Genomic DNA, 12,732 nt, shown 5'->3' on the forward strand with positions numbered 1-12,732 from the left:
CATCACTTTACTACATGGTTTGAGATCAGAGGAAAAAATCCAACTGTGACCCCACAGAACAATGAGGGTTTAAGCTCAGCAACAGATGTGTGAAATGACTTATCCCAACCATGAGGAGTTAATTGATCCTATAAATAGTACTCTGCAGACCAAAATTAAAATCCATTTAATTCCTGTATCCAAAGCACACAATCAAACTTTGCTTATCAGTAAACTATCTTCCTTTAGAGAAGTGGGCTTGGGTGTTTTACATGTAGATTAACACACAGAGATAATTTATTTCAGGCTATTGTGAGATTTCCTTTCTTTTATGTTTCAGGAGTACAGGGCTGCATGCAGCTAAATGAGATCCATAGATTACAGTAGAAGAAAGGCTAATAAAACTGCATAGCGACATTCCTGGGTAATAACGAATGGGGCTTAATTCTAGGGCTTCAATTTCGGGGTTTATGAGGGCATTTCCAATTACTACATTTAAGATTAATGCAACTGAATGCATCAAAAAGGAAATAGATCTTTTAACCCATCTGAATGAAACACTTGATATCGCCCACAGTATTTTAGGCCAATAAACAAACTGATTTGCTAGGGGAAAGAAAAAAACACAAATCACAGTTCTGAAGTGTTCAGATCAGCATCTTCCCTGCGGTTTTCTTACTGCTTTCAGGAGAAAAGCCAGACCAAAAACCCTCTCCATTTTTGCTAAGTGTGTGTCTTGTTTAACTCTCGCAGCCACATCTCATGGATTGTGTGGCTGCTCTACTGCTCTGATGGGGAACTGAAAATGAGTAGAAACAGGAAAGCAACATTGTCAATATTCCTATCTAATTCTTGAAGCTACTAAATCAAATGAATTTTATTAGCTGCTCACCAATCCTACTGCATTACTCTCCCGTATTTCAACCTCTCTCATTAAAAACAACCAGATTTCGACCTCACATTGCTTTAAAGCAGGAACAGTATCAATGAAGAGGAGATTAAAGCAATACATATAAAAAAAAAAAAAAAGAGGGAAGATACAGAATGAGGCCCATGAGCAGCTCTAATTCTTTCCAGTAACATCTGTCTCATTCTAACTCAAGTATTTATTTCACTAAGCTAAATTTAGAAGCCTGGAGCACTAAGTAAACCTACTCCATTAGACCTGAACTATAGATCTGCTTTCTGCAATTGTATGTGCAGTGATAGACCCTTCACTGTTTCAGCATCTATAAATTTAAAATGCAATCCAAGTTCATTTTACCCTTGTACATTTAGGATGCAATCCAAGTTTGTGCTGATTAACACCACAGCTTTTTAGTGTTACAAGGCAAACATGTATTTGAGAACTAATAAATAATATCTGAGCAAAATAGAAGTACTTAGCTCATCTGATGTCTTGAATAATCATCCAGCTCACACAAAAACATATAAAGTCAGGAAAAAACAGATACATTTTAGTGACAGTTTTGAAGAGTCTCATCATTCCATATGATAGATTTTGGCATGTAACGTCTCTCAACAGATTACACACTCTTGTCATTACACACTCAAAAATGTCCTGCTCCAGAGCACTGCTTCCCATTTGAGGGTCAGAAACAATGTCAAGAGAACTGACAACTTCACATCTCTGTTTCCAGGTACAAGACATAGCTGAATCTTCAAAGCAGAAATCTTTATCACTCAGAAGCATCTTCTACTGTATTAGCCAAGCATACTGGCTTCTTTGGGGTTAAACTGACAGTCAGCACAGCCTTCAGAGAATAATGTTCAGGACATGCCTTTTTCATATAATTGGGTAAGATGCCATAGTAACCCCATTGATTAGTCCAGACTCATGCATTCTTTCCTCATTTAGATCTTCACTTGCATGAAAAAAGAAATGCAGTGCTATGCTTAGTCTGCAAAGTGTTACATTCATGCACTCATCAAAAACTATTTTTATTACATCACTTGAAGTAGCAATTTTCACAACTAAGATCCATATCTTTATTAGAAGAGCTTCTTATTCATTGGCTTGTAGCTCTATAAAAATTTAAACTTTTGGGCTGAATTTTTCCCTGGTAGATCGTCTGTTCAGGCTGAATTTCCCTTTCAGGCATTTCAGGAATTTTCAGAATAATTTGACTGTTTTTCACATCAGTTAGGGAGATTTTTCTGCAAGTTTCTTCCATCAGTGGCTCTGAAGACACAGTCAAGCAGCTTGCTATGAGTCAGCAACCCTACAGCTGCTCACACAGCACAGGGGTACCGTATTTCCCTTCCTCTCCGTAGGCAGCTGGGAGGCTGGCAGAGGTCCCCACAACCTTGGCACTGGCAACATACCAACACACATAGTGAACCTCTAGGGATTCCCCTTTCGCCTATCCTGCTTTTCATGCCTATGACACCTCTTCTGGATTTGACCTTATAATAAGTTCCCATTTCAACTAGACAATCACCACATTTAAACTATGTCTTTTGTGCTGAGGTTGACACTGATCTGCAAATCGGTAGGAATTCAAGGAAGTATTGGATTTAGGGGGTCATTATCAATTGTCTTTTGGACAGATCATTTTCTTCCAAATAGCTGTAGTTAGACACTGACCTCATTCCTTTCAAGGCTATCCTGCTTCTCTATCTTTGACTAAATCTCAATGCTTTTTCTAGCTTAGATCACCCATCAATATTTCTTCTTTCCAGGAATGCACTATCACTAGTGCTTAATTACAGTTAATTGGAAGCAGAAATACTTCCAATCTGCTCCAAGAACCAATTTTCTATTCAAACATCCCTTTTCTAATAACCATTCTGCTGATCACTGCGCTGAGTGGGGAAAAGTCATAATTTTGCTTTAACTGTGTAACCACTGCAAATACTTAAATGCCCCTCTATTCTATCAAAATTAAAATCCTGCACTGTATAAACAGGAATGTATTCCAGCTATAATAAACACTTTTAAGCCATTCCATTAAGACCATATGAGTAACAGAGATAAGTACTAAACAGTTTAGACAGTGAACGCAATGTAAACTGTTAAGAATCCTTCCTACAAACAGCTTTGGGACTTCAAGTGGGCTATACACACCTTCAGTTTTGACAGATATAAAAGGGACAATGTTTAATTTAAAAACCAATCAAATTAAAATGTTAAGAACTTCATAAAAAAACAGTAACATGATTCTTGTTATTCAGAGGATTATTTTCGAAGAATGCTTGGCTAAAACTATAATCCACCTACACTGAGAAAAATAAAGCAGTACACAGAAGGGAGTCATATTTCAGGAAAACAAACAGAGCACTTTAATATTTAATCCCATTATTCACCACCAAGCCTCCAGATTTAAAAGGCAGACAAAAGCATTGAGCTGAATTCACAGCAGCTGAAAATGCTTGTGGTCATCCTTTAAGCAAGCAGAGAAAAGCCAAGACGTAGTTGGCCGGGAGAGAATAGAGAGAGGAAAACACATCTTAAGAGCATGACCCTTACTGCAGAAGGAGGTGGAATGCAAGACATAATCACAGCCTTTAATTAAAGCTTGTTCAGGTACAGGTACATTCTAGGAAAGCACAGGATGAGAACAGGAAGGGAATGCTCCGATTAGGACAGGAAGAGTCCGCCTGCTGTAAATGTGGCCATAGAAAGGAGTCGCACAGTAAGAGACATTCCCTGCTCTGTCAGGGGTAGAATGAAATGAAATGAGGATTTCTATGGGAAACAAGGAAGGGAGATGTCAATCAGAGATGGTGTGAAGTCACAAAAGAGAAAGCTGTCATCCCTGTATACCTCATCAGGCACTTGAATATCACCCTCAGTGCCTCAGCTCTCATGGTATATTTCTCTACTTTCTGCCTCTCAACCATTCAACCACTATTGTAAAGCAAATTTAGTAGGCCTTCAATAGCATACAAGCTAACGAATTTGGGAGGTGTAAAGATAATTTAATAAAAGGACAATGATTTAAGAACACGCACAATAACAATGCGGCAAAATACTTGGTGAGCAAGTGCAGAAAACAATACCTTTTATAGTGTTCCTTTCCTGTAGTAGCTTTAAGATACAAATTCTCCCTCGGTTCGATGACAACTCTGTCAGAGACACAATGAAACACAACAAAAAAGACATTTATATTCCATCTAGGGAAAGAAGGAAGAAATTATTTTTAAATAATTGACAACATAATACAGTGGAAATCTATTCATTGTATCTCTCCTCGGTCTCCCCTTCCCCTCTGGAGTCATGCTGGTGTACAAAGAAAAGGTTACTTCCAACAGCTATTCCACCATCACCTGAGACCTACGGAAAATCCCACAGAACTGTGGAGTATAGAAAGTGAACTCCACAGGAAGAGCTCGTTTGGCTAACGAGCAATTCCAGTCCTCTTGATATCTGTCCCAGTGCCATCCATATGTGCATACATCAAACGTTTCCAAATTTAGAATTTAATCTGATACATATTTAATTCCCCACTGATTCATACATTTAAAAGCCAAAAATGTTTCCTGCATAAGCATACACCATAGCATTTTTAGTCATCCAGGTCTAAATACCATCTAGTGACTCCAAAAATGTCAACTGTGGCTACACAAATACTCCTCATCCCATTTGACATTTTTTCTTCTAGGAGCAAGAAACATAAGAAATTAGGGCAGGAACATTCACCTTTGAAAGTCACCAGAAAGAACTCTGCATTTTTCAACATCTCATTCTTTTGTTTGAGCTTCAGGTAGTATTCCCATTACAGCATTTCTTATCCTAGAAATTTCTTATACAGATAACAAGCAGGATCCTTTGTCTTAGATTCCCAGTCTCCTCCTCTTTCTGAGACCAGGAACATTTCAAGTAGATGATTCCTGCAGATCATCCTTGCTTAGTTCCACTCAGGCTAAAGTTTACCCATAAACCAGACATGCCACTCCACTACCCTTCCCCATCCAGCCTGCAACACAGGTTCATCATTAGACCCTTTCTGTCTGCTCCTCCTTTGACTGGAAGGTACAGTAAGGCCAAATAAATGTATCAGTGGTCTGTAAGGAAAAACCGTTTAACCCTGCAGATGCACTGTAACCAAACTGTTGCTAAAACAAGACTATACATTTCTGAGGTAAGGTGAGGGCTTCTTTGAAGCCTAACTTCTTTTAGCTTTAGTCTCAACAAGAATATGACTTCCTCCTCTAAGTAGGCTGATTTTATGTATTTTATTAAAATATTCCCCATTTTTAAGCCAGAAATAATTCATGATGTATGTTTAGTGTCACCTGGAACAGACGAAAACTGCTAGAAAAATACTTCCCTTGATTTTAGAGTCCTATTTTTCCAACGGTATGTTTTGGTTTAGTTGATTCAGAATCAAGACGACAAGCAGCCCAAGGCATTTGTCTTGACTTAGAACATCGTGGGTAAGACCCAGATCCACTATAACCTTCATCTATGGCTGTGGGCTACTTAACCTTTTTTTAATCAGTATGTGTTGCCAATAACACATCCACATGGTAGGTAAAACAAGGAGATGGGTCAGCAGGAGTTATGACATTCAAAACCCCACAGGCTATCTCTTCTAGCAAGACGGGTACTGTTCTACATAGTTGTGTGAGCAACAGTCCCTAATGTACTGTGTGGGTTACGACAAACAACTGGATCAGCTAATGCTGACAAACCATGCCATCCTCATCCCATTCCCATGGGTGTGGTCTGACATTGGGAAACCAAGTGCTGGTTTATACAGCTGAGAGCTTAAGCCTCAAATTCTGGGAAGCCTGAAGCTTGCTAAGATTTGTACTATCTTGCAAAGTCCTTTCTCAACCATGGTTGCTGTCCATTTGGTAGCATGACCTGTAGTGCAGCAGAGAGGCGGGGGAAACCCACCAGCTTGGACCACAGGACATTTAATAAAACACCTGTACTTCATCACAAAAACACTGCTTCATTCCAGTGAGGTATTTTTACTGCTGATTTTAATCAAGCATCTTACAGCTCTCAGATGAGAAAGGTGGGAAAAAAACCTGTAATGCCTTTTCAAATTGCTTGTTCTCTCTCACTTGTAACTAATTACCCCACTCACACTATTAGAGCTTCCAAGTGCTTTTATGTTCACTCACTAACAACCAAAAAAATGGAACTTGACAATTAGTCTCTAGCTATAATAATTAAGATAAATATTTTCAGAATAAGGAACTTAACAGAACGCTAAGACACAGACACTGCAAAATGCACGGGAAAGTAAAGCATCCATCAGCAAACAATTTCCTGCCATTCAGTGAATTCCACAATTGCACCCTAATCACTTCGTTCTTTTCTTACTCTGGTGAACATAATTAGTTATTAAAACTTTCTAATGCAGTGAGAATTTGAGTAGCTTATAGGACCATAGGAAAAGTTTTTGATGCATCAATAACATTTTGACACTGCACCATCGCACGTGTTCAGAGCAGTATTTTTACGTAAACAGCGTGATGTAAAGTACTGTAGCAATCAGTCTTACCATTTGTTTCCTAACAAATTATTCTGCATCATCTGCTAAGCCTGGGATGTGGTGGTAATGCACTCATCACACCTTCTTGGTTCCTTACTCAAAAAGCTTCTGAACATGCACCCAGAATGATTAGTGCATGGCTGGTTGTGTGAGCAGCAGCCTGTGGATAGGTGAAGCATTGGCAGACCCCCTAGTTTGGTGGGCTTACCTGGCCCCTTGCTTCACACTTCACTAGGCTGTCAGTGACACGCATAGAAATAGGTGCAATTAAAACTGCCAACTATGAGGCAAGCAGTAAAGTCCAAACTAAGTGAGAGACACAATAAAATGGTGTGGATAGACAAGCAGACTTCTTGTCAATTCGGCTCCTATACTACCATAAGCACGTATTGCAAAATCTTGCCAAGGGCATGAATAGAAAGCTTGTATCTTTGCCTCCTTCTGTCACTCAGATTAACTTCTTTCAGGCATTTCTGACACTAAAATAACTAATAAAGAACTTGGGTCATGTAATTTATTTGGCAACAGAAAAACTACCTGCAGATTCATAGCTACAGCCCTCACCACACACTTAGAGCCCAAAATCAGCCTTAAAGAACAAACGGTTTTCTTGTTTATAGCAATGTATCACAGACAGCACAACTTGAGTTACACCAAAGGAAAAGAGACCAATGGAAAAGAGCTCACTTGGCCCAAGTTAAATGTTCATGCTTTGTCTGTATTGATTGCAAGAAGCTCATACCCTCCACTTGTATGTTTTCCTTGGCAGGAGCTGTGTCACAGATAAATCACCAGAAGTACAGGCTGAACTGAACAGCACCCTTTGAGCTGTATTTTGCATCTGCTGTGATTTACTTTTGTTAACCAAGAGACAAGGAGGTGAGAGAAGGAATTCTTTTTCCCTAAGCTCCTCCTTCCTTCACCTTTTATCCTTTTTTGCTGAACTGCTACTTCATTTCACAGAGAAATGTAAGAGATTCTGACTGACAACGCAGTTCTGCTTTTATATAAGATATCAGATGGCAAACATGGGGTATCTACATCATACAACTCAGTATGTGGGCACATACTCTGTCACAACTTGCATCAACACATGAAACAGTCATGGAAGTGAGGTCTCTCCACTTGAAGATGTGATACAAACACAGCTACCACACAATGCACTTAGCAGCAACACTCATTCAAGGCTTTCCACCTAAAGAGGCGGACTACAAGCTGTTTGATATTCTAATATTTACACTCAATTATCTTGAGAAATTTATTTAAAACCAGCATTATTTTGGTTTTACTTACGAGCTTGGAGTTGCTTTATAAACTCCTACTCATTCTTAATTATAATGTAAATCAGCATGTTAATATCAAGCAAGCAACAATTAACGAAACCAGCCGATACAAACACAGACAAAGTTTGGACAGAAGCAGTGGCAAAATGCCCAGGAAGTTACAAACCCTCCGAACAGCTCTGTCAACATGGGTAGGTACACAGACCTTTCAAAAATAGATGCTCTGGGTAACAGCAGTTATTGCCAATGAATTTTATATACATATTACAAAAGCAGTAAAGAGCCTATGCATTAGTACACAGACATGTCATAGATAAGAATCGTGGCTTTTTTAAATGTCAGGACGGAGAATGTACAATGTTGCTCAAGTCATTACACACTAACAGTGGTGTAAATCATTTATTAAGGCAACAATAGCTGAACTAACTTTGGCAAACAAGATGCACCTACTTCCTCAACTACGTTAGTGTGCTGACAAAGACATGGCATATTAAAAGAAAATTTATGAAACACAGAACTACAAAAGCCAGTGTATAGTGATTCATCACAATGCGCTATGATACAGGCAAGTAAAATTAAAGCTAATCCCTTCTACTGAAGGAAATGTCACAGACACGTCAGTAAATTAATATTTATAAGAAGCCCAGACAGTTTAGTGTTTTTAATGTAGGAATAGGATTTTCTCCTAAACATCAAACAGAAATTGCATTAAAACTGCAGTTGCTCGATTGCGGCAAACCTAAATGACAGCATTTCCTAGATTTGTTTTCCATCATGTCAGCCAGATTAGCAACTGTACACAACTGGGAGATTTGCAAAATCCACCAAGTAGCCATGAATTATACATCCCTAACTCTTTAAAGTTAATGCACAATAATCTTCCTATCAAGAGCCCACTGACAGCTGCTGGTACTACTTTCCTAATATTTCTCATTACACAGACATCTAGGAATGGAAAAACAAACAGGTACACACAGAATCTAAAACCACACCAGTGCACATATACATTGCACATATATGTAATAACTGAGGCTTTAACGACAACAGTGTTTCAAGAATTAGGTAGCAAAAAACCCTGTCACTGGTAACCTTTTATAAAAAATTTAATTCTAAACTTCACAGTCTAATATCCATAAGAGTTCATCACACACAATTAAATTAAAACACAGCACTTCATCACCTTTTATACAAATTTGGAAAGGAATTTTGTTGTATTACATGCTATTACGGAGTTCCATTTAATTTAGCTGATGAATTACCTGGTTTTGTTTTCCAGTATCCTAAGGATAACCCAGTGGAATACAGGAACTTTTCATGGGGGTAGCAAAAGTCACCTTCTATGTACTACAGAAACAGGATTAATTTATTCATTTTAAATGGGAGGCAAAGGTGATCTCCCAAAAATTTATAATGAAAATTAATCTTGGACAAAAAGAAGAAAAACAATTAAATCCCAAAGTCAGTGATAATGCAATATTAATGCCAGGGAAGTTCACAGTAACTGAGGGAAACTGGTTGCAGCCAGTTATAGCCTTCAAGAAAGAAATTCTTCTTATAAAGCAATTCAGACCCAGCTCTGTAATCACTTCCATGACTCTTCAGCCTGGATAGAAATTGCAGTTAGGCCTGGAACTGGTGCTTAAAAACCCCAAGACAACAGCACTGAAGTTAACTGACTGACCAACAAGAGCCTCTTGAATATGCTTTTGCTTCTTCTTCCTGGAAGTTGTGTATGCCTGAGTATATGATTACCCCAAAATCACATATTTATAATCTTCTGAAGGGCCACTGCAGGATTCAGTGGTTTTAGCTGAATTACAGCTAGGTTCATACACCTCAGCTCAACTCCTCCGAGGCAAAAGTGAGAGATACTGGTCCACAATATGCTTGCAGTGCAAGTGGGGCCTTCCAGACTATCAAACCAACCAAAGCGATAATGGACAAGTACAGCAAGTGCTGGTGGCAGAGTTACATTGAAGACAAAGCTTTAGGTCCATGGCTGTAATAAAATCCAAGGTTACTTTTTAAATCTAGGCTGAATCACCCACCTGAATCACCATTCGGACACAAATATCACTCAGTAACAGCTCCCACACCAACATTTTTACTGTGCAAGGACTGGCAGTCCAGAGGAGCTTCTGTTAGAAAATAGAAGTGCTGTTTCCTAAACAAACCAGCAGTTTCTAGTTACTAGTACTACTAGCTGCATTCCTGTAAATTAGTAACTATATCATAGAGCGAATTTACATGACAAAATTTAATTTTAATGTTTCCAAGTGATATAAACATCATTAAAGTGGTTCAGTGCATCCATTCCCAGCCACAAAAATCACAAATAGTGAAATGATCCTTGCTTATTGAAGACTTGACTTCAGCATTACAGTTTCCTATCCAATCAGGTAGTCCAATGAACAGTCTGGAAGGTGAGAAATGGCTTCCAGCTAGGTATCCTAATTCAGGGTTATTGCCCCCTGTGCAGGGGGGAAAGACAGAAGACACCAAAGGAAAGCAAATAAGAAAAAAAGAATCTCAAAAGTAAGGGAGAGAAGAGGAAAGCAGCAAATGGTTGAATTTGTGGGTGAACAGCCAAGTTCAACACTGACTGCAAGACACAAGATACAGCAGACTTCAGCTGTGAATTCAGCCAAGGGTTTGTATTTGAATTGCTTGAGGAGACCTACGCAATTCACTGTCATATTTAATTGAAATTCTAGATGAAATGAACTGAGAAATTAACCTTTCCCATTTGTCTCCTATTTGAAAATGTTTTGATGAAGAGGAGAAAGTTTAATACATGAATGTCATGGCTACCTCACTGGGTTTTAAACTCATTTATTGTACAATCGAACTATAAAGCTAAGAGTGTTAACTAACTCCTTCAGCAAGGACTTCCCAACTCAAGTTGGAATTTTTAGAGGTAAACTTTAAAAAGGAAATCTTTGTTGACAATTTTAATACAAAAAGGAAAACTGCTGTTCACAGTTAGCGTCTTGCTGTACTCATACAACATAGATTAGCTGCTATAAACCAGCACAACGCTGTAACAGTTTCATTAGGATTATAATAACCAGAAGTACTCTGCAGTCAATGTTGTCAGATGTTTCTGTGTTGATCTGACATCATTCCAGCATGTTAATTCTGCTGCACTGACTGCCAGTGGCTAACATCTATTGCCTTGGCAATTAAGCTGGCAAGGTCTCAACTCTGAACAAAAGGCAGTTACCAGATATTTTGTCAAGCTGGGGAATTTCTTACCGAAAATATGTACTTGAAAAATGTCCAGTTCTTTCTGAGGACACTCTCTGTGCCCAAACAGAAGAAGAAAACCAGCCTGAAAGAATGCTTAACAACTAGTATTTGGGGAATAAAATTACAGGGTAACCTAAGAACTATGTTTTCTCCATAAATCCATATTTGTACTGAGCAGTCTTACTAGTCTGTGCTGACAACTAGAGTACTTTAAGCAGTCATTACAATGGTACCTAAACCCTGTAACTGGTGTTAAGACCTTCTGCTATATAAATAGACAGGTTACCATTACTATGCTAACAAAGTTAAAAGAAAGGGAAGTAAAATACAGGTAAGACTGGAGAAATTGCAGAGAGAATGACGGTTTGCTGAAGGTCAAAGCCATGAGTGAGACACCAATCTCCTGAATTGCAAAACTAACACAGAAGTGATGCCTTCCTCTCATCCTCAGGAAGAAACACAATTGAGTGAGGCCTCTGTTCATTTTCAACTCTTACAGTTATTTACATGAAGCAGGATTTTTTTTAAACAAGAACACAAAACTAGCTTGAATCTGAATCTGAATTCTGGCAACCTGCAGAACCCACAGCACTCTTGTGGACGGTAGGAGATGCACACATCTCCCAGAAACCTGACCAAGTGGATGCATGTGTATGCAGCTAAACCTAATGAGCATTCCCAAACCAAAAAGCTATGTACAAATGGTTAGGAAAACAAAGGTACAAGCAGTCAGATCATTTCAGATGTGCTGGCATTCTTGAAATTTTGTTTTATGTTCCAGAGAAGCACTGATTTCACCAATGAGGTTTGGGCTAGTACAAATTGCAAGGATGTGAAATCTGATCTAGATGATGTGAAATCACGATCCAGATGATCGTGAAAGAGTGCAGCATGTCTGCTTGACTTACACAAAAATTAAATATATTCTATTTAATTGCATAACAATGTTTCCATTTGCCGTTGTTGAGAAATAATAAGTTCTATTCATTAACAATGAATGACCTGAAGGGAGAAGTTCACATTAAAAGAAAAAGTAGCATCTCTACTCAGTCATGCACACAGAACAGAGTTATATTAGCATAGGTTAAGATCACTAATACAAATTGCTTTGATAAAGCAAAGTGAAAATTAAAGGTGAAGCACTGCAGCAATCTAAAGCAAAAAAAAAAAACAATTGCAGAGAAAGGTATAAATAGCATCCAAACTCATTGCTTTATGAGGGTAAAAGAGATAGCTAAGAAAAATATCTAAGGACAGAAGAGATCAATCATTTGTAGTTGTTACAGATCAGAGCTGAGTAACCTTCCCTGGCAAGCTGGGAATTCACACACAAAGCAGACAGCTTACTGAAGAAGGAAATGCAAAGAATATTTGCATTCCAGGTCCCAGAACTCCTACAAGCTGTATGCTTCATTTTAATACATTCAGGTTACCGGCAGTTGTTCTACTCAGGCTATTTAAAGACACACCAACTTACTCAAATACGTGACTGCAGTTTTTCCAATTTCCATGACAAACAAAAGCAGCTAAAACATGCAATATCAGCTTCCAGAAGTGTGTGATTCCACGTTCGCAAAAATTGAAGCACAGTAAATACAGATATGAACTAGATTGTTTCCAAGTCCTTTCAGTTCGTAAGCTTAATAAGGATCATAGTAAAATAGAACCAGTTTGTTGGGCTTAATTTGGTCTTTAAATACTAAAAAATGCTTCAGCCTCTTCTTTTAAAAAGATTAAAAAGGTGAAAGCAGTCAGAATTTGGTTACTCA

At 38.4% G+C, this 12,732-nt stretch overlaps 1 protein-coding gene across 2 annotated transcripts in view; it reads right to left on the reverse strand.

Moving 5' to 3' along the window:
* ARVCF (ARVCF delta catenin family member) overlaps positions 1-12,732 on the reverse strand; it is a 285,157-nt gene that overhangs the window by 183,494 nt on the left and 88,931 nt on the right. The window contains exon 2 of one of the 2 annotated variants that reach the window (XM_062631457.1): positions 3,982-4,047. In XM_062631457.1, coding sequence (XP_062487441.1) covers positions 3,982-4,047 — 66 coding nt within the window. Of the gene's footprint in view, positions 1-3,981; positions 4,048-12,732 lie in introns of those variants that run through there. The other variant, XM_062631456.1, reaches the window with a different exon arrangement.

The sequence above is a fragment of the Pezoporus occidentalis genome, unplaced genomic scaffold (genome assembly GCF_034315485.1).
Source record: "Pezoporus occidentalis ecotype Australia unplaced genomic scaffold, CSIRO_AGI_Poc_V1 ctg37, whole genome shotgun sequence".
Lineage (NCBI taxonomy): Eukaryota > Metazoa > Chordata > Aves > Psittaciformes > Psittacidae > Pezoporus > Pezoporus occidentalis.